The sequence below is a fragment of the Eriocheir sinensis genome, chromosome 35 (assembly GCF_024679095.1).
Source record: "Eriocheir sinensis breed Jianghai 21 chromosome 35, ASM2467909v1, whole genome shotgun sequence".
Taxonomy (NCBI): domain Eukaryota; kingdom Metazoa; phylum Arthropoda; class Malacostraca; order Decapoda; family Varunidae; genus Eriocheir; species Eriocheir sinensis.
Window position 1 is genome coordinate 10,711,229 of NC_066543.1, and position 13,752 is coordinate 10,724,980.

The window sequence follows — 13,752 nt, forward strand, 5'->3', positions numbered from 1 at the left end:
GAAAAGAAAAACAAGCAAAGATATAAGACACAGAAAAATATATGATACGTGAGATACAGAGACACAGGGACACACGAAAGGACCCAGTGATAAAGATTAAGTCCAGAAAAGATACAAAAAACAATAGCAGTGCAAGAGATGAAGTTAGAGGAAGAAATAAAGAAAAAAAAAGGTGGTCACATGAGGTACAGACACGGAAACACAACACTATAGAAGAATGACACAGAGATTAAGACAGACAACAGACAGGGAAGGGACGTGAGAGAAGGAAGGGAAGAAGGATGTCATTTAGGGAAGACAGAGACAGGAAGGAGACACCAGGGAACGAACTGAAGGGGAACAGCTAAAGGCATTCACAGGACACAGACACCAAGAGAAGAAAAAGAGCAACAGAACAAGGCCTCGAGGAAGAGAGAAAAGGTGAACAGAGAGTCAACAGGAAGGAGGCAGCTGGGAGGGAGAAAAAAGGGGGAAAACAGAGAAGGTATTGACAGGACACAGACACCAAGCGAAGAAAGAGAGCAACAGAACAAGGCGACGAGGAAGAGAGAAAAGATACACAGAGTCAACAGGAAGGAGGACAACAGAGAAGGCATTTACAGGACACAGACACCAAGCAAAGAAAGCAAGAGAAACGACCCGAGGAAGAGAGAACAGAACAGGAGAGTCAGGAGGAAGGAGGGACAAAGAGTAAGGAATGAGTGCAATGAAGGAAGGAAGGATGGAAGGGTTTTAAAGATGGACAAGGGAAGTTAATGAGGGAAAGAAGAGAAGAAAAACAAGCAAGGGAAGACACATAGGAAATTGATGGATATGAAAACAAGGGATATAAGAATTGCAGGATATAAGAAATTAATATCGAGAAAGCAAACAGTCACACAAACACTACACAAACACACACAAACATCCTCCTTCTCTTCACACACACACACACACACTCTCTCTCTCCCTCACACAAACACGTATTACAACCCACACACACACACACACACACACAACACCCCCTTACAAGCCCTTTCCTCCCCCACCCTTTCACACACCTATCTCCCTCCTTCACTTCCTCCCCACCTCACCACCCACTTCATCTCCCCTACGTCACCACCTACTACATCACCTCCCTACCCACCTTTCACCACCCACCCCATCACCACCCACCTCAACTCCCCCACTTCACCACCCATCCCAGCTTCTTCACCTCACCACCCACCCCATCACCACCCACCATCCACGCCATCACCCACCCCATCTTTCCCCCCAACCCCTCCTCAGCACCCACCTCGTCGGCCACCACCTCGTTCGTGACCGTGTTCTCCGTGCAGTCCGTGGTGACGAGCGGCCCCGAGTCGTCCACCACCTCGCCGTCCTCCAGCATCACCTCCCGCTGCGTGCGCGTCTCGATGTTCTTGGTGGTCGTGGTTGTCACCTTCTTCCGCGTCAGCCACTCCTCTGCCGGGCGTCACAGGACCGTCAGCATCGAACATGTTATACTTTTTGCTCATGTTGATGAAAGAAGACAGACCTGAGCTAATTAACCTGGCCTAATTAACCTAACCTAACATCACCTTCCCCGTCAGCTATTCCTCTGCCGGGCGTCACAGGACCTTCAGCACGAGGCCACGAGCATATTATATTTTTTGCTTATGTCATAGTAGACAATATCTAACTTAATTAACATGGCCTAATTAACCTAACTTTACCTTCTTCCGCGTCAGCCATCCCTCTGCCGGCCGACACAGAACCATCAGCATCGAATATATTAAGATTTTGATAATGTTCAGATGAAACAGACCTAACCTAATTCACCTGGCGTTATTCACCTAACCTAACCTAACCTAATCTAACCTAACCTAATCTAACCTAACCTAATCTAACCTAACCTAACCCACCCTTCCCCGTCAGCCATTCTTCTGCCGGGCGTCACAGAAGAGTCAGCACTGAACAAGTTATATATCTTTGCTTATGTTTAAAGGGGACAGACTTGACCAAATTACCCAGAGCTAATCAACCTAACCAAACCTATCCTGCAGAACAGCTAGATTACAAATGCTGGCTGCGTAGTAATGTTATGGAACTGCTTCGACCCCTTACTTCTATATTTGTTACGTAATTAAACCATTAAGTTGTTAAGCAGTAATAATAATAACAACAATGATAATAATGATAATAATTCCAATAAGAACTGCAGGGCTTTGTTGGTTATTCTTTGTTCCTTTGTAATGGAAATATAGTAATAGGTCTCTCTCTCTCTCTCTCTCTCTCTCTCTCTCTCTCTCTCTCTCTCTCTCTCTCTCTCTCATACCCCCCGCGGCCTTGAACACCTTGATTTACTTATGAGATCTAATGCATCTTTAATTACCCTCTTCCTCTTATTTTCCGGCACCCTCATTATTCTCCTCCTCCTCTTCCTTTTCCTTCTCCTTCCTCCTCCTTCTGATTCGTCTTTTCCCTCTCCTGAAACTCATCATCGTCATTATCATCATCGTCATCATCACCACCCTTGCCTTCTTTGCCTCCTCATCCACTTCCTTATTCATGTCCAGAACGTCGTAGCATCAGATTTAGCACTACAAGGACACAGAAAGCATATAAGGCACTCAAACTCCTCCCCGACACATAGATGCACCTGGGTCGCTTTTGAGGGCAGGGACAACAATGATCGTTTACACTACGCTTATTCTTTTGTTGTTATTACGGTTACTCGAGAGGGTCCAGCGACGAACAGCGGCGGAGAGGATGCGAGCACTGCGCCAGGACCGTATAAAGAATGGCTCAAGGGGACCAGCTTCAGACGCTCCCGACCCGCTTTTTGAGGACAGGGATAAGGTTGATAACTTAAATGGTATAGTCACTGCTGTTCTCACTACCATTACTGTCATTGGTGTTGTTGTTATTACGTTATTATTACTGCTGTGACTCAAACTGTTACTATTAATATTTCTACATTTCAGAGTGCGACTACTGTTACTATCTTTGTCCCTATTAGTGCTTTTGGTATACTATTATTGACACTACTACTACTACTACTACTACTACTACTACTACAACTACCTTCCTCAATGTCTTTCTTCCCAACAAGCTCACAGACTCCCTTCCCATTCTCCCCTCCCTCTCCACCTTTCCCTCCCTCCTCCACATCTCCACCAGCCTCTCCCCCTGCCACGCCACCACCAGGTCCTCAGCGCCCACACCTCTACACACCTTCCTTCACCGTCTCGTACACCTCCCCGTCGTCCATCTGGAGAGGAAGACAGAAACGCAAGCGGTCAGCACACACACACATACCAAAATAAAGTACAGCATAACTTACCATAGAATAGGAGAATAGAGTACAGCATATCTTACCATAGAATATAATATAGGGCAGCGTAAGTTGCATAAAAGGATACAACATAGGACAGCATAACTTAGCAAAAAATAGAACATAAGACTTCGTAACTTAACATAGAATAGGAGAATATAGAAGAACATAATTTAACATAGGGAATAAAAGAGCATAGAACAATATAACTTAGCATAAAATAGAACTTAAGACTTCGTAACTTAACATAGAATAGGAGAATATAGAAGAACATAATTTAACATAGGGAATAAAAGAGCATAGAACAATATAACTTAGCATAAAATAGAACTTAAGACTTCGTAACTTAACATAGACTAGGAGAACATAGAAGAGCATAATTTAACATAGGGAATAAAATAGCATAGAATAATACAACTTAGCATAATATAGAAGAACACAGAACATCACAGCAGAGAATACAACACAGGATAAAATAACGTAGCCTAGAATATAAAAAAAATAGGATAAAATAACGTAGCCTAGAATATAAAAAAATAGGATAAAATAACTTAGTAAAGAGTGCCAGAATGCAACATAGCAAAAAAAAAAAGAACAATTATTATTCGCCTGGAAGGAAGTAATTTAATGAATGAGTGAACGAATAAACTAGCAAAAAAATATTAAATATATTAAATAAATAAATAAATATATACATGAAATAAACTTAATAGATACAAAAAATCATACAAGACAGAGAGAGAGAGAGAGAGAGAGAGAGAGAGAGAGAGAGAGAGAGAGAGAGAGAGAGAGAGAGAGAGAGAGAGAGAAAATAATTAGTATATAAGAGAGTGTAGAGAAGATATCAGAGGGGAGAGGGGAGGGAGGGAGGGGAGAGAGATGGCGACACATCCTGCTGGGGGAGGGGAAGAAAGAGGTAAAGGAAGGAGGAGGAGGAGGAGGAGGAGGAGGAGGAGGAGAGGTATCAAGGCCACCCATCATCATCCCAGCTTCATGATCCTACTACTCCTCCTCCTCCTCCTCCTCTTCCTCTTCCTCCTCCTCCTCCTCTTCCTATTTCTTATCTTCCCTTCATTCCCCTCCCCCAAGGAATAAGAATATAATAGAGGAAGTAATTTGACAGTTTACACACACACACACACACACACACACACACACACACACACACACACACACACACACACACACACACACACACACACACACACACACACTAGATGCTGCAAAAAAAACACTTGCTTGCGTCTTCGTGATATTCTCTCTCTCTCTCTCTCTCTCTCTCTCTCTCTCTCTTCATGACCTTGCAGTTGCTTTTAGCGTAAATCATTAAGCTAACAACAATTATCCTTCTGAGACTCATTCATTTCCTTTAAGAGTAAAAATCCGCTTTCTCATCCTCCGGTTATGAATAGAATGAATGAATTAGAATAAGGAGAAAGAGAGGACGGGAAGGAAAGATAAAAGTTAGAGATAGATATGTATGTGATATGTATGGGAGTCACTATTAGCAGGCTTTTTTTCTAAACTTTATTTTAGTTGCCCTTGAGCTGCTTCCTTTGCTGTTAAAAAAAAATAGATAGAAATTGATGATGATAATGATACACAATGATGATACACAAGATACGTTAGTTAGAAAAAAGATATGATAAATTTGATACGATACACAAGATACGTTAGTTAGTAAAAAAAGATATGATAAATTTGACACGATACACAAGATACGTTAGTTAGAAAAAAGATATGATAAATTTGATACGATACACAAGATACGTTAGTTAGTAAAAAAAAGAGATGATGAATTTGATACGAAGATAAAGTTAATGGAGATAAGGAAACATGAGGTCAAGAGGGTATAATGAGAAGTAGATCAAGGTATGTAAGTAGGAGGAAGACGAGACAAGATAGAGAAAAGTTTTTAATGTAAGTAGGAAAATGTTAAACTGGTGGGGGAAAGAAAATTACGTAAAAAGAATAGTTGGGAAGTTTGTTTTAATGAAGGATTCGTGTTTATAAAGAATGTTGTTTAGTTCCGCCTTCTTCTTCTTTTGTTTGTTTTCTTTCTTTTTTTTCTTCTTCTTAATTAATCTTCTTTTTCTTCTTTTTCTTTCTTCTTCTTTTTTTCTTCTTTTTCTTCTTTTCCTTTTCTTTTAAGTTAGTTTCCTTGACATCTCTATTTTTTTCTATTTTTTTCCAATTCTTCTTTTTCTTCTTCTTCTTCGTGTTCTCCTTCTTCTTCGTCGTTCTCCTTCTCTTCCTCCTCCTCCTCCTTTCGATAACAGTCAGGAGATAAGAGAGGAGAGGGGAGGGAAGGAGGGGATACTTGGAGGGAGAGATAACGTGGGAGGAGGAAGAGGGAAGGAGAGGAACGTGGGAAGCAGGGAGATAAAGAAGAAGGGGAGTGAGGAAGAGAGGAAAAAAGGAGACGAAAAATGTAGTGTAGAGGGAGAAAGAGTGAAGACTGACGACAACGAAGAGGGGAGATGGGAAGCAGGGAGGATAAGAGGAAGGGATAAAAAGAAAGAAAGGAGGGGAGGAAAGATTAAGAGAGAGAGAGAGAGAGAGAGAGAGAGAGAGAGAGAGAGAGAGAGAGAGAGAGAGAGAGAGAGAGAGAGAGAGAGAGAGAGAGAGAGAGAGAGAGAGAGAGAGAGAGAGAGAGAGAGAGAGAGAGAGAGAGAGAGAGAGAGAGAGAATGATGCAAGAACAATATGTAGAGAAAAAGAAAGACAAAGTATTAAGAACCGGAAGTACAAGGAAGATGAGGAGGATAAAAAGCGAGGAGAAAAAGAAAAGAGAGGAGGAGGAGGAGGAGGAGGAGGAGGAGGAGAAGAGTAAATCAGTGTTGCCAATCCGAGTCACTTGTTTACTTGTCGTCCTAAAGTGGCGGACGTTTAAGTGGCCGCGTTAATTTCACCGAGTGCTTATATGTCTCACCTCCTTACACACACACACACACACACACACACACACACACACACACACACACGAGGCACCCTTAATAAGAACGCATGCATACTCAACACCAGAGGAACATTACCTGCATGGCCCCTCCACCTTAATTATGGTGCCAATTAACTCGCGGCTACATCTACCTGTGCGTTGTATAATTCGGACCCGTAACCTTGAGCACACCTGACCTGACAGCATCACACTTTATCCGGGTTCACCTGTGTAGTATACCTGGCCAAGCGTACACCTGACCTCCCTCCCCTGAGTTACCTGAAGGAGTAGTAAACAGACACATGCAAGAACACACTCATTTACGCACTTTAAACCAACACGAGTTACCTGGATGAGCAGCAAACACACACACGCATGCACACACACTCATTTACCTGCACACACTTTACACCAACACGAATTAGCTGAATGAACGGCAAACACACGCACGTATGCACACACTCATTTACCTGTGCAAACTCTACCCTAACCCGAGTTCTCTAACCTGGCACTCACCCACTCAGCTCTGCAAACACCTAACAAACACCAGCCCGTGAAAACACCAACAAACACAGTCTCAACTCAACCTCGTCTCAACAAATGCTATACTACAAACGCTCTTCCTCCTCCTCCTTCTCCTCCTCCTCTTTCTAAACATACAATATATATTTCTTCATTATTATATTCTTCTTCTTCTTCTTCTACTTCCTCTTCTTCTGCATCTCCTTCTTCGTCGTTCTCCTTCTCTTCCCCCTCCTCCTCCTCTTTCTATACATACAATATATATTTCTTCATTATTATAGTCTTCTTCTTCTTCTATTTCCTCTTCTTCTGCATCTCCTTTTTCTTCGTCGTTCTCATTCTCTTTCCCCTCCTCCTCCTCCTCCTTTCGAAACACATACACAAAAAAACAAGAGCAAGAACAAGAACAACAAGAACAACAAAACACAGGCGTGACCCACCGTGCACAGCTGCATCTTGGAGGGCGGGGGGCCGGACTCGAAGTGACGCGACGAGACGATACCATAGCCGCCGCCGCCGCTGCCCCCCGAGCCCCCCTTGCTGCTGCTGACGCTGGCCGGCATCCTGGAGGGGGAAGGGAGGACGGGTTAGTCAGGCTTAGGAAGGAGGAACGACACACGATTATCTATAACTGTGAATAATGGTGACTAACAAATGACAGGTGTGAATGGAAAAGGTGGGAAGGAAAAGAGGAAAGGAGGAGAGGAAGAGGAAGGAGAAAAGGAAGGAGTGGGAAGGAAAGGAGAGAGGAGATGAAGGAGGAAAGGAGGAGAGGAAGAGGAAGGAGAAAAGGAAGGAGTGGGAAGGAAAGGAGAGAGGAGAGGAAGGAGGAAAGGAGGAGAGGAAGAGGAAGGAGAAAAGGAAGGAGTGGGAAGGGAAGGAGGGAGGAGAGGAAGGAGAAAAGGAAGAGAGGAAGAGGAAGGAGAAAAGGAAGGAAGGAGTCAGGTTGAAGAGGGAGGAAAGACACGATTATCTTTTTCTTAAACTGTAAATTATAGGTAACTTATAATAACATGCATGATTGGAAAATGTGGTAAGGAAAATCAGACTGAAGCAGGAAAGAAATTAATGCTTCTACTTCACCATGAATTTCTCTACTACATCCCTTGTCTCATCTCGGTCCAAAATGACAGGTATTTGTGTGGTTGTTCAGTGTCCTCATCTGTTTCAATGTGTGTGTGGTTGTTCAGTGTCCTCATCTGTTTCAATGTGTGTGTGGTTGTTCAGTGTCCTTAGCTGTTTCAATATGTGTGTGGTTGTTCAGTGTCCTCATCTGTTTCAATATGTGTGTGGTTGTTCAGTGTCCTCATCTGTTTCAATATGTGTGTGGTTGTTCAGTGTCCTCATTTGTTTCAATATGTGTGTGGTTGTTCAGAGTCCTCATCTGTTTCAATATGTGTGTGGTTGTTCAGTGTCCTCATCTGTTTCAATATGTGTGTGGTTGTTCAGTGTCCTCATCTGTTTCAATGTGTGTGTGGTTGTTCAGTGTCCTCATCTGTTTCAATATGTGTGTGGTTGTTCAGTGTCCTTAGCTGTTTCAATATGTGTGTGGTTGTTCAGTGTCCTCATCTGTTTCAATATGTGTGTGGTTGTTCAGTGTCCTCATTTGTTTCAATATGTGTGTGGTTGTTCAGAGTCCTCATCTGTTTCAATATGTGTGTGGTTGTTCAGAGTCCTCATCTGTTTCAATATGTGTGTGGTTGTTCAGTGTCCTCATCTGTTTCAATATGTGTGTGGTTGTTCAGTGTCCTCATATGTTTCTATATGTGTGGTTGTTCAGAGTCCTCATCTGTTTCAATATGTGTGTGGTTGTTCAGTGTCCTCATCTGTTTCAATATGTGTGTGGTTGTTCAGTGTCCTCATCTGTTTCAATATGTGTGTGGTTGTTCAGTGTCCTCATCTGTTTCAATATGTGTGTGGTTGTTCAGTGTCCTCATCTGTTTCAATATGTGTGTGGTTGTTCAGTGTCCTCATCTGTTTCAATATGTGTGTGGTTGTTCAGAGTCCTCATCTGTTTCAATATGTGTGTGGTTGTTCAGTGTCCTCATCTGTTTCAATATGTGTGTGGTTGTTCAGAGTCCTCATCTGTTTCAATATGTGTGTGGTTGTTCAGTGTCCTCATTTGTTTCAATATGTGTGTGGTTGTTCAGTGTCCTCATCTGTTTCAATATGTGTGTGGTTGTTCAGAGTCCTCATCTGTTTCAATATGTGTGTGGTTGTTCAGTGTCCTCATCTGTTTCAATATGTGTGTGGTTGTTCAGTGTCCTTAGCTGTTTCAATATGTGTGTGGTTGTTCAGTGTCCTCATCTGTTTCAATATGTGTGTGGTTGTTCAGTGTCCTCATCTGTTTCAATATGTGTGTGGTTGTTCAGTGTCCTCATCTGTTTCAATATGTGTGTGGTTGTTCAGTGTCCTCATCTGTTTCAATATGTGTGTGGTTGTTCAGTGTCCTCATCTGTTTCAATGTGTGTGTGGTTCAATAACTAAACTATACACAAAGCAACAAGACACCAGAATATGCAAGGGTTTAAGGGATGCTACGAAAGGCCACTCAGTCAGGAGGCTACACGTGACTGTCTCTGAGAACTTATTATCTAATATTATGTGTTTCCCATTCATAAGGCTACCTAACCCAAATTGGAAGCTTTCAACTGGATAAAGATTAACTAGAAAACATTTTGATATACTGCATTCCCTTCATCAACAACCGTACTTGTGAAATAGGAGAGAGAAGAGGAGGAGGAGGAGGAGGAGAAGGAGGAGGAGGAGGAGGAGGAGCAGGGAAAGTAAAAGAAGAGGAGAGGGAGGGATTTAAGAAGAGGAAGAGGAGTAGGAATAATATTAAGAGGAAGGAAGATTAGGAATGAAGGAGGGGAAAGAGAGGCAATGGACATGCAGGAAAGAGGAAGAGATGGAAGAGGAAGAGTTGTTGGAGGAGGAGGAGGAATGGGAGGAAGAGGAGGAGGTCGTAGAATATGAAAATATGAAATACGAAATAGCATGAATTGGGGACGTTCAACTATACTAGGATTCGTGAGCCGGGAGCAAGATTCAAGGTAAGTTTCTAAATTTGTCTTGATTCTCCTCAACCGAAGGCACTTAAGAAAGGAAAGAATGGGGAAAACCACAACAGCCACGCATTGCAACACTGTGCTATTATTGTCCCTGTTTACCAGACGTTGAATGACAGAGAGGAGACACGTGTGCGGGGAGAGAAAGTCTATGTGGATAAGGTCGCCCAGACGTCCTTACTAAGATTAAAGAGTTCTTAAGCGAAGGTAACTGACATATAATTTGCGGGAGAAATCGTCTTGTTATGGGTGTGATTTCAATAACGAGAGAGAGAGAGAGAGAGAGAGAGAGAGAGAGAGAGAGAGAGAGAGAGAGGAAAGAAAGAAAGAAAGAAAGAAAGAAAGAAAGAAAGAGAGTGTGAATGATAGATGTTACTAATAAAAACTAGAATACAGACAAAACAACATAGAAAAAGGGGAAAATACTCATGAGGAAAATCAGAACACCGAGTAAAGTAAAAAAAAAAAAGGAAAAATAAACAAAAAAAATCTTAAAAACAAACAAAAATGAAGGAACCGCGGAGAGGAAACGCCGTCACGTGACACACTTCCGGTCCGTCTTTCCGCCAGGCGATGACGCAACACAGTAATTGACACACACACACACACACACACACACACACACACACACACACACACACACACACACACACACACACACGATTATTATCTTTTATACATTTTATTTACCTTGTTCATTCTTCAACCTACATACATATATTTTTAGAACAGCTCTCTCTCTCTCTCTCTCTCTCTCTCTCTCTCTCTCTCTCTCTCTCTCTCTCTCATACACGAAGACTTTTTTCCCTTGATGTCCTTCCATGAATCTCAATAATAATAATAATAATAATAATAATAATAATAATAATAATAATAATAATAATAATAAAAACAATACCGCTACGCAGCTTCCTGGGTTTCAAAAGGAAGCACCGCAGCGCCTTAAGAGATTTAAGCTCACGCTGCTGCATAGAAACCTTTAATTACGGCATTACACGCATTCCGACACCAGAAACAGGAAACAGGTAATAATGATCAGGGACAGCTTGGAATTAACCGCAACGCAACCCTTATCCTGCTGCTTCTCCTCCTGCTTCTCCTTTTCCTTTCCCTCCTTGTTAGTAGAATTCGTAGTGGTGGTAGTAGATGTTGATGTAGTAGTAGTAGTAGTAGTAGTAGTAGTAGTAGTAGTAGTAGAAGTAGTAGGTCAGCCTTGGTCTGCCTGAGAGGAACCAGGTCACCTGCACCCAAAACCACCCGCATTGCTGACCTGGACTTTGAGGCGACGGTGGTTGATAGTCGTATCAACCACAAGCTCTGTTAGCTTAAAAATAAAATGTTTAGTTGTAATTGTAAATAAATAATGGTTGTTGTCCATAGTAGTCATTGGCGGGTGTGGGGCCAATGAATTGCTGTAATGAAGATGAGAAGATATATAGCCGCTAACGCCAACTCTAATAGATGGAGGCCCGTAGAAGTAGTAGTAGTAGTAGTAGTAGTAGCCGTAACAGTAGTATAGTAACGAGTACACACACACACACACACACACCAGCACGCACATAGTCTAATCTTGCATAATCATACTAATAATAATTCTCCTCTTACATTTTCTCGCCACACTTTTCCTCAGCCATTTCCTCTTGACCAATGATTACAGGGTGAGACACGAGCGACCACACACACACACACACACACACACACACACACACACACACACACACACACAAGCTTAATGGGTTAATGTCAAATGGAATGTGGATCTGGGGTAAAAGAGAGAGAGAGAGAGAGAGAGAGAGAGAGAGAGAGAGAGAGAGAGAGAGAGAGATAGTGTGTATAGCAAGGAGAAAGACTGAAAATAAGATGTGCGGAGAGGAGGAGGAGGAGGAGGAGGAGGAGGAGGAGGAAGAAGAGAAGTATGTATGGAAAGATGAGCAAAGGAAGACGAAAAGATACGAAAAGGAAATGAAGATGATGATGATGATGACGATGATTTGGGGGAAGAAGAAGAAGAAGAAGAAAAAAAGAAGAAGAAGAAGAAGAAGAAAAAGAAGAAGAAGAAGAAGAAGAAGAAGAAGAAGAAGAAGAAGAAGAAGAAGAAGAAGAAGAAGAAGAAGAAGAAGAAGAAGAAGAAGAAGAAGAAGAAGTAAAAGAAGAAGAAAATGAAGTAGAATGGCAGTACTATAAGGTTGCAAGTTGAGTACTATGTGTTGGGAGGAGGAGGAGGAGGAGGAGGAGGAAAAAGTGGTATTGGAGGAGACAAAAAGGGAGGCACAAGGACGGCCGGAGGAGAGCAGGAAGAGGAGGAGGAGGATGGAGGAATGCGGCTCTGTGTGTGTGTGTGTGTGTGTGTGTGTGTGTGTGTGTGTGTGTGTGTGTGTGTGTGTGTGTTTCATATGATCTAATCTCGTTTCCTTTCGTTTTTTTCCCTTTATTTTCCTCATTCTCCGATTTTTCCTCCTCCCTTTTCCTTTTCTCCTCCTTCTTTTTGTTTTTCATCTCTAATATCGTTTTTCTTTTTCTTTTTTTTCCTTTATTTCATTAATCCTCCGATTTTTCCTGCTCCGTTTCCCCTCGTCCTCCTCCTCCTCTTCCTCTTTCTTCATCTCCTCCTTTTTCTACTCTTACTCATTCTCCTCCCGTTTATCCAGCTTCTTTTTCTCCTCTTTTTATTCCTATTATTACTGGTTTGCTGCTAATATTTTCCTCCTTCTCCATCTCCTCCTCCTCCTCCTCTTCCTCTTTCTTCATCTCCTCCTTTTTCTACTCTTACTCATTCTCCTCCCGTTTATCCAACTTCTTTTTCTCCTCTTCTTGTTTGCTGCTAATATTTTCCTCCTTCTCCTTCTCCTCCTCCTCCTCCTCTTCCTCTTTCTTCATCTCCTCCTTTTTCTTCTCTTACTCATTCTCCTCCCGTTTATCCAGCTTCTTTTTCTCCTCTTCTTGTTTCTATTATTACTGGTTTCCTGCTAATATTTTCCTCCTTCTCCTTCTCCTCCTCCTCTTCCTCTTTCTTCATCTCCTCCTTTTTCTACTCTTACTCATTCTCCTCCCGTTTATCCAGCTTCTTTTTCTCCTCTTCTTGTTTCTATTATTACTGGTTTGCTGCTAATATTTTCCTCCTTCTCCTTCTCCTCCTCCTCCTCCTCTTCCTCTTTCTTCATCTCCTCCTTTTTCTACTCTTACTCATTCTCCTCCCGTTTATCCAGCTTCTTTTTCTCCTCTTCTTGTTCCTATTATTACTGGTTTGCTGCTAATATTTTCCTCCTTCTCCTTCTCCTCCTCCTTCTTTTCCTCTTTCTTCATCTCCTCCTCTTTCTACTCTTACTCATTTTCCTTCCGTTTATCCATCTTCTTTTTCTCCTCTTTTTATTCCTATTATTACTGGTTTGCTGCTAATATTTTCCTCCTTCTCCTTCTCCTCCTCCTCCTCCTCTTCCTCTTTCTTCATCTCCTTTTTCTACTCTTACTCATTCTCCTCCCGTTTATACAGCTTCTTTTTCTCCTCTTTTTGTTCTTTATATTACTTGTTTGCTGCTAATATTTTCCTCCTTCTCCTCCTCCTTTTCCTCTTTCTTTATCTTCTCTTCCTAAAGTTACTCATTCTCCTGTCGTTTTTCCAGCTCCTTTTCCTCCTTTTTTTAATATTACCTGTTTGCTAGTAATATTTTTCCAACTAGTTCTTCTTTACCTCTTAGTCACCCTCCTCCTCTTCCTCTTCTTCCTGTTTACCTTCTTCCTTTGCTTCCTCTTCTTCGGAACATTTCCTCTACCAATGTTCGTCTTTTTTTCTTCCTTTTCCTCCATTTTTCTCCATTTCCACGTCTTCTTCCTAATCCTCCTCTTTTTTTCTCCTCTTCCTTATCCGCATCCTCCTTTCACCTCTTCCTCCTCCTCCTCCTCCTCGTCACATTCATCATACAACTT

At 42.1% G+C, this 13,752-nt stretch overlaps 1 protein-coding gene across 2 annotated transcripts in view; it reads right to left on the reverse strand.

The window, feature by feature from the left end:
- Positions 1-13,752, reverse strand: part of LOC127007373 (serine/arginine repetitive matrix protein 2-like) — a 114,574-nt gene that overhangs the window by 43,366 nt on the left and 57,456 nt on the right. For both annotated transcript variants that reach the window (XM_050878268.1, XM_050878269.1), the window contains exons 2-4: positions 7,198-7,321; positions 3,199-3,235; positions 1,277-1,446 (exon numbers count right to left, since the gene is read on the reverse strand). In XM_050878268.1, the coding sequence (XP_050734225.1) occupies positions 1,277-1,446; positions 3,199-3,235; positions 7,198-7,320 (330 nt within the window). In that variant the 5' untranslated portion in view covers position 7,321. The remainder of the gene's footprint in view (positions 1-1,276; positions 1,447-3,198; positions 3,236-7,197; positions 7,322-13,752) is intronic.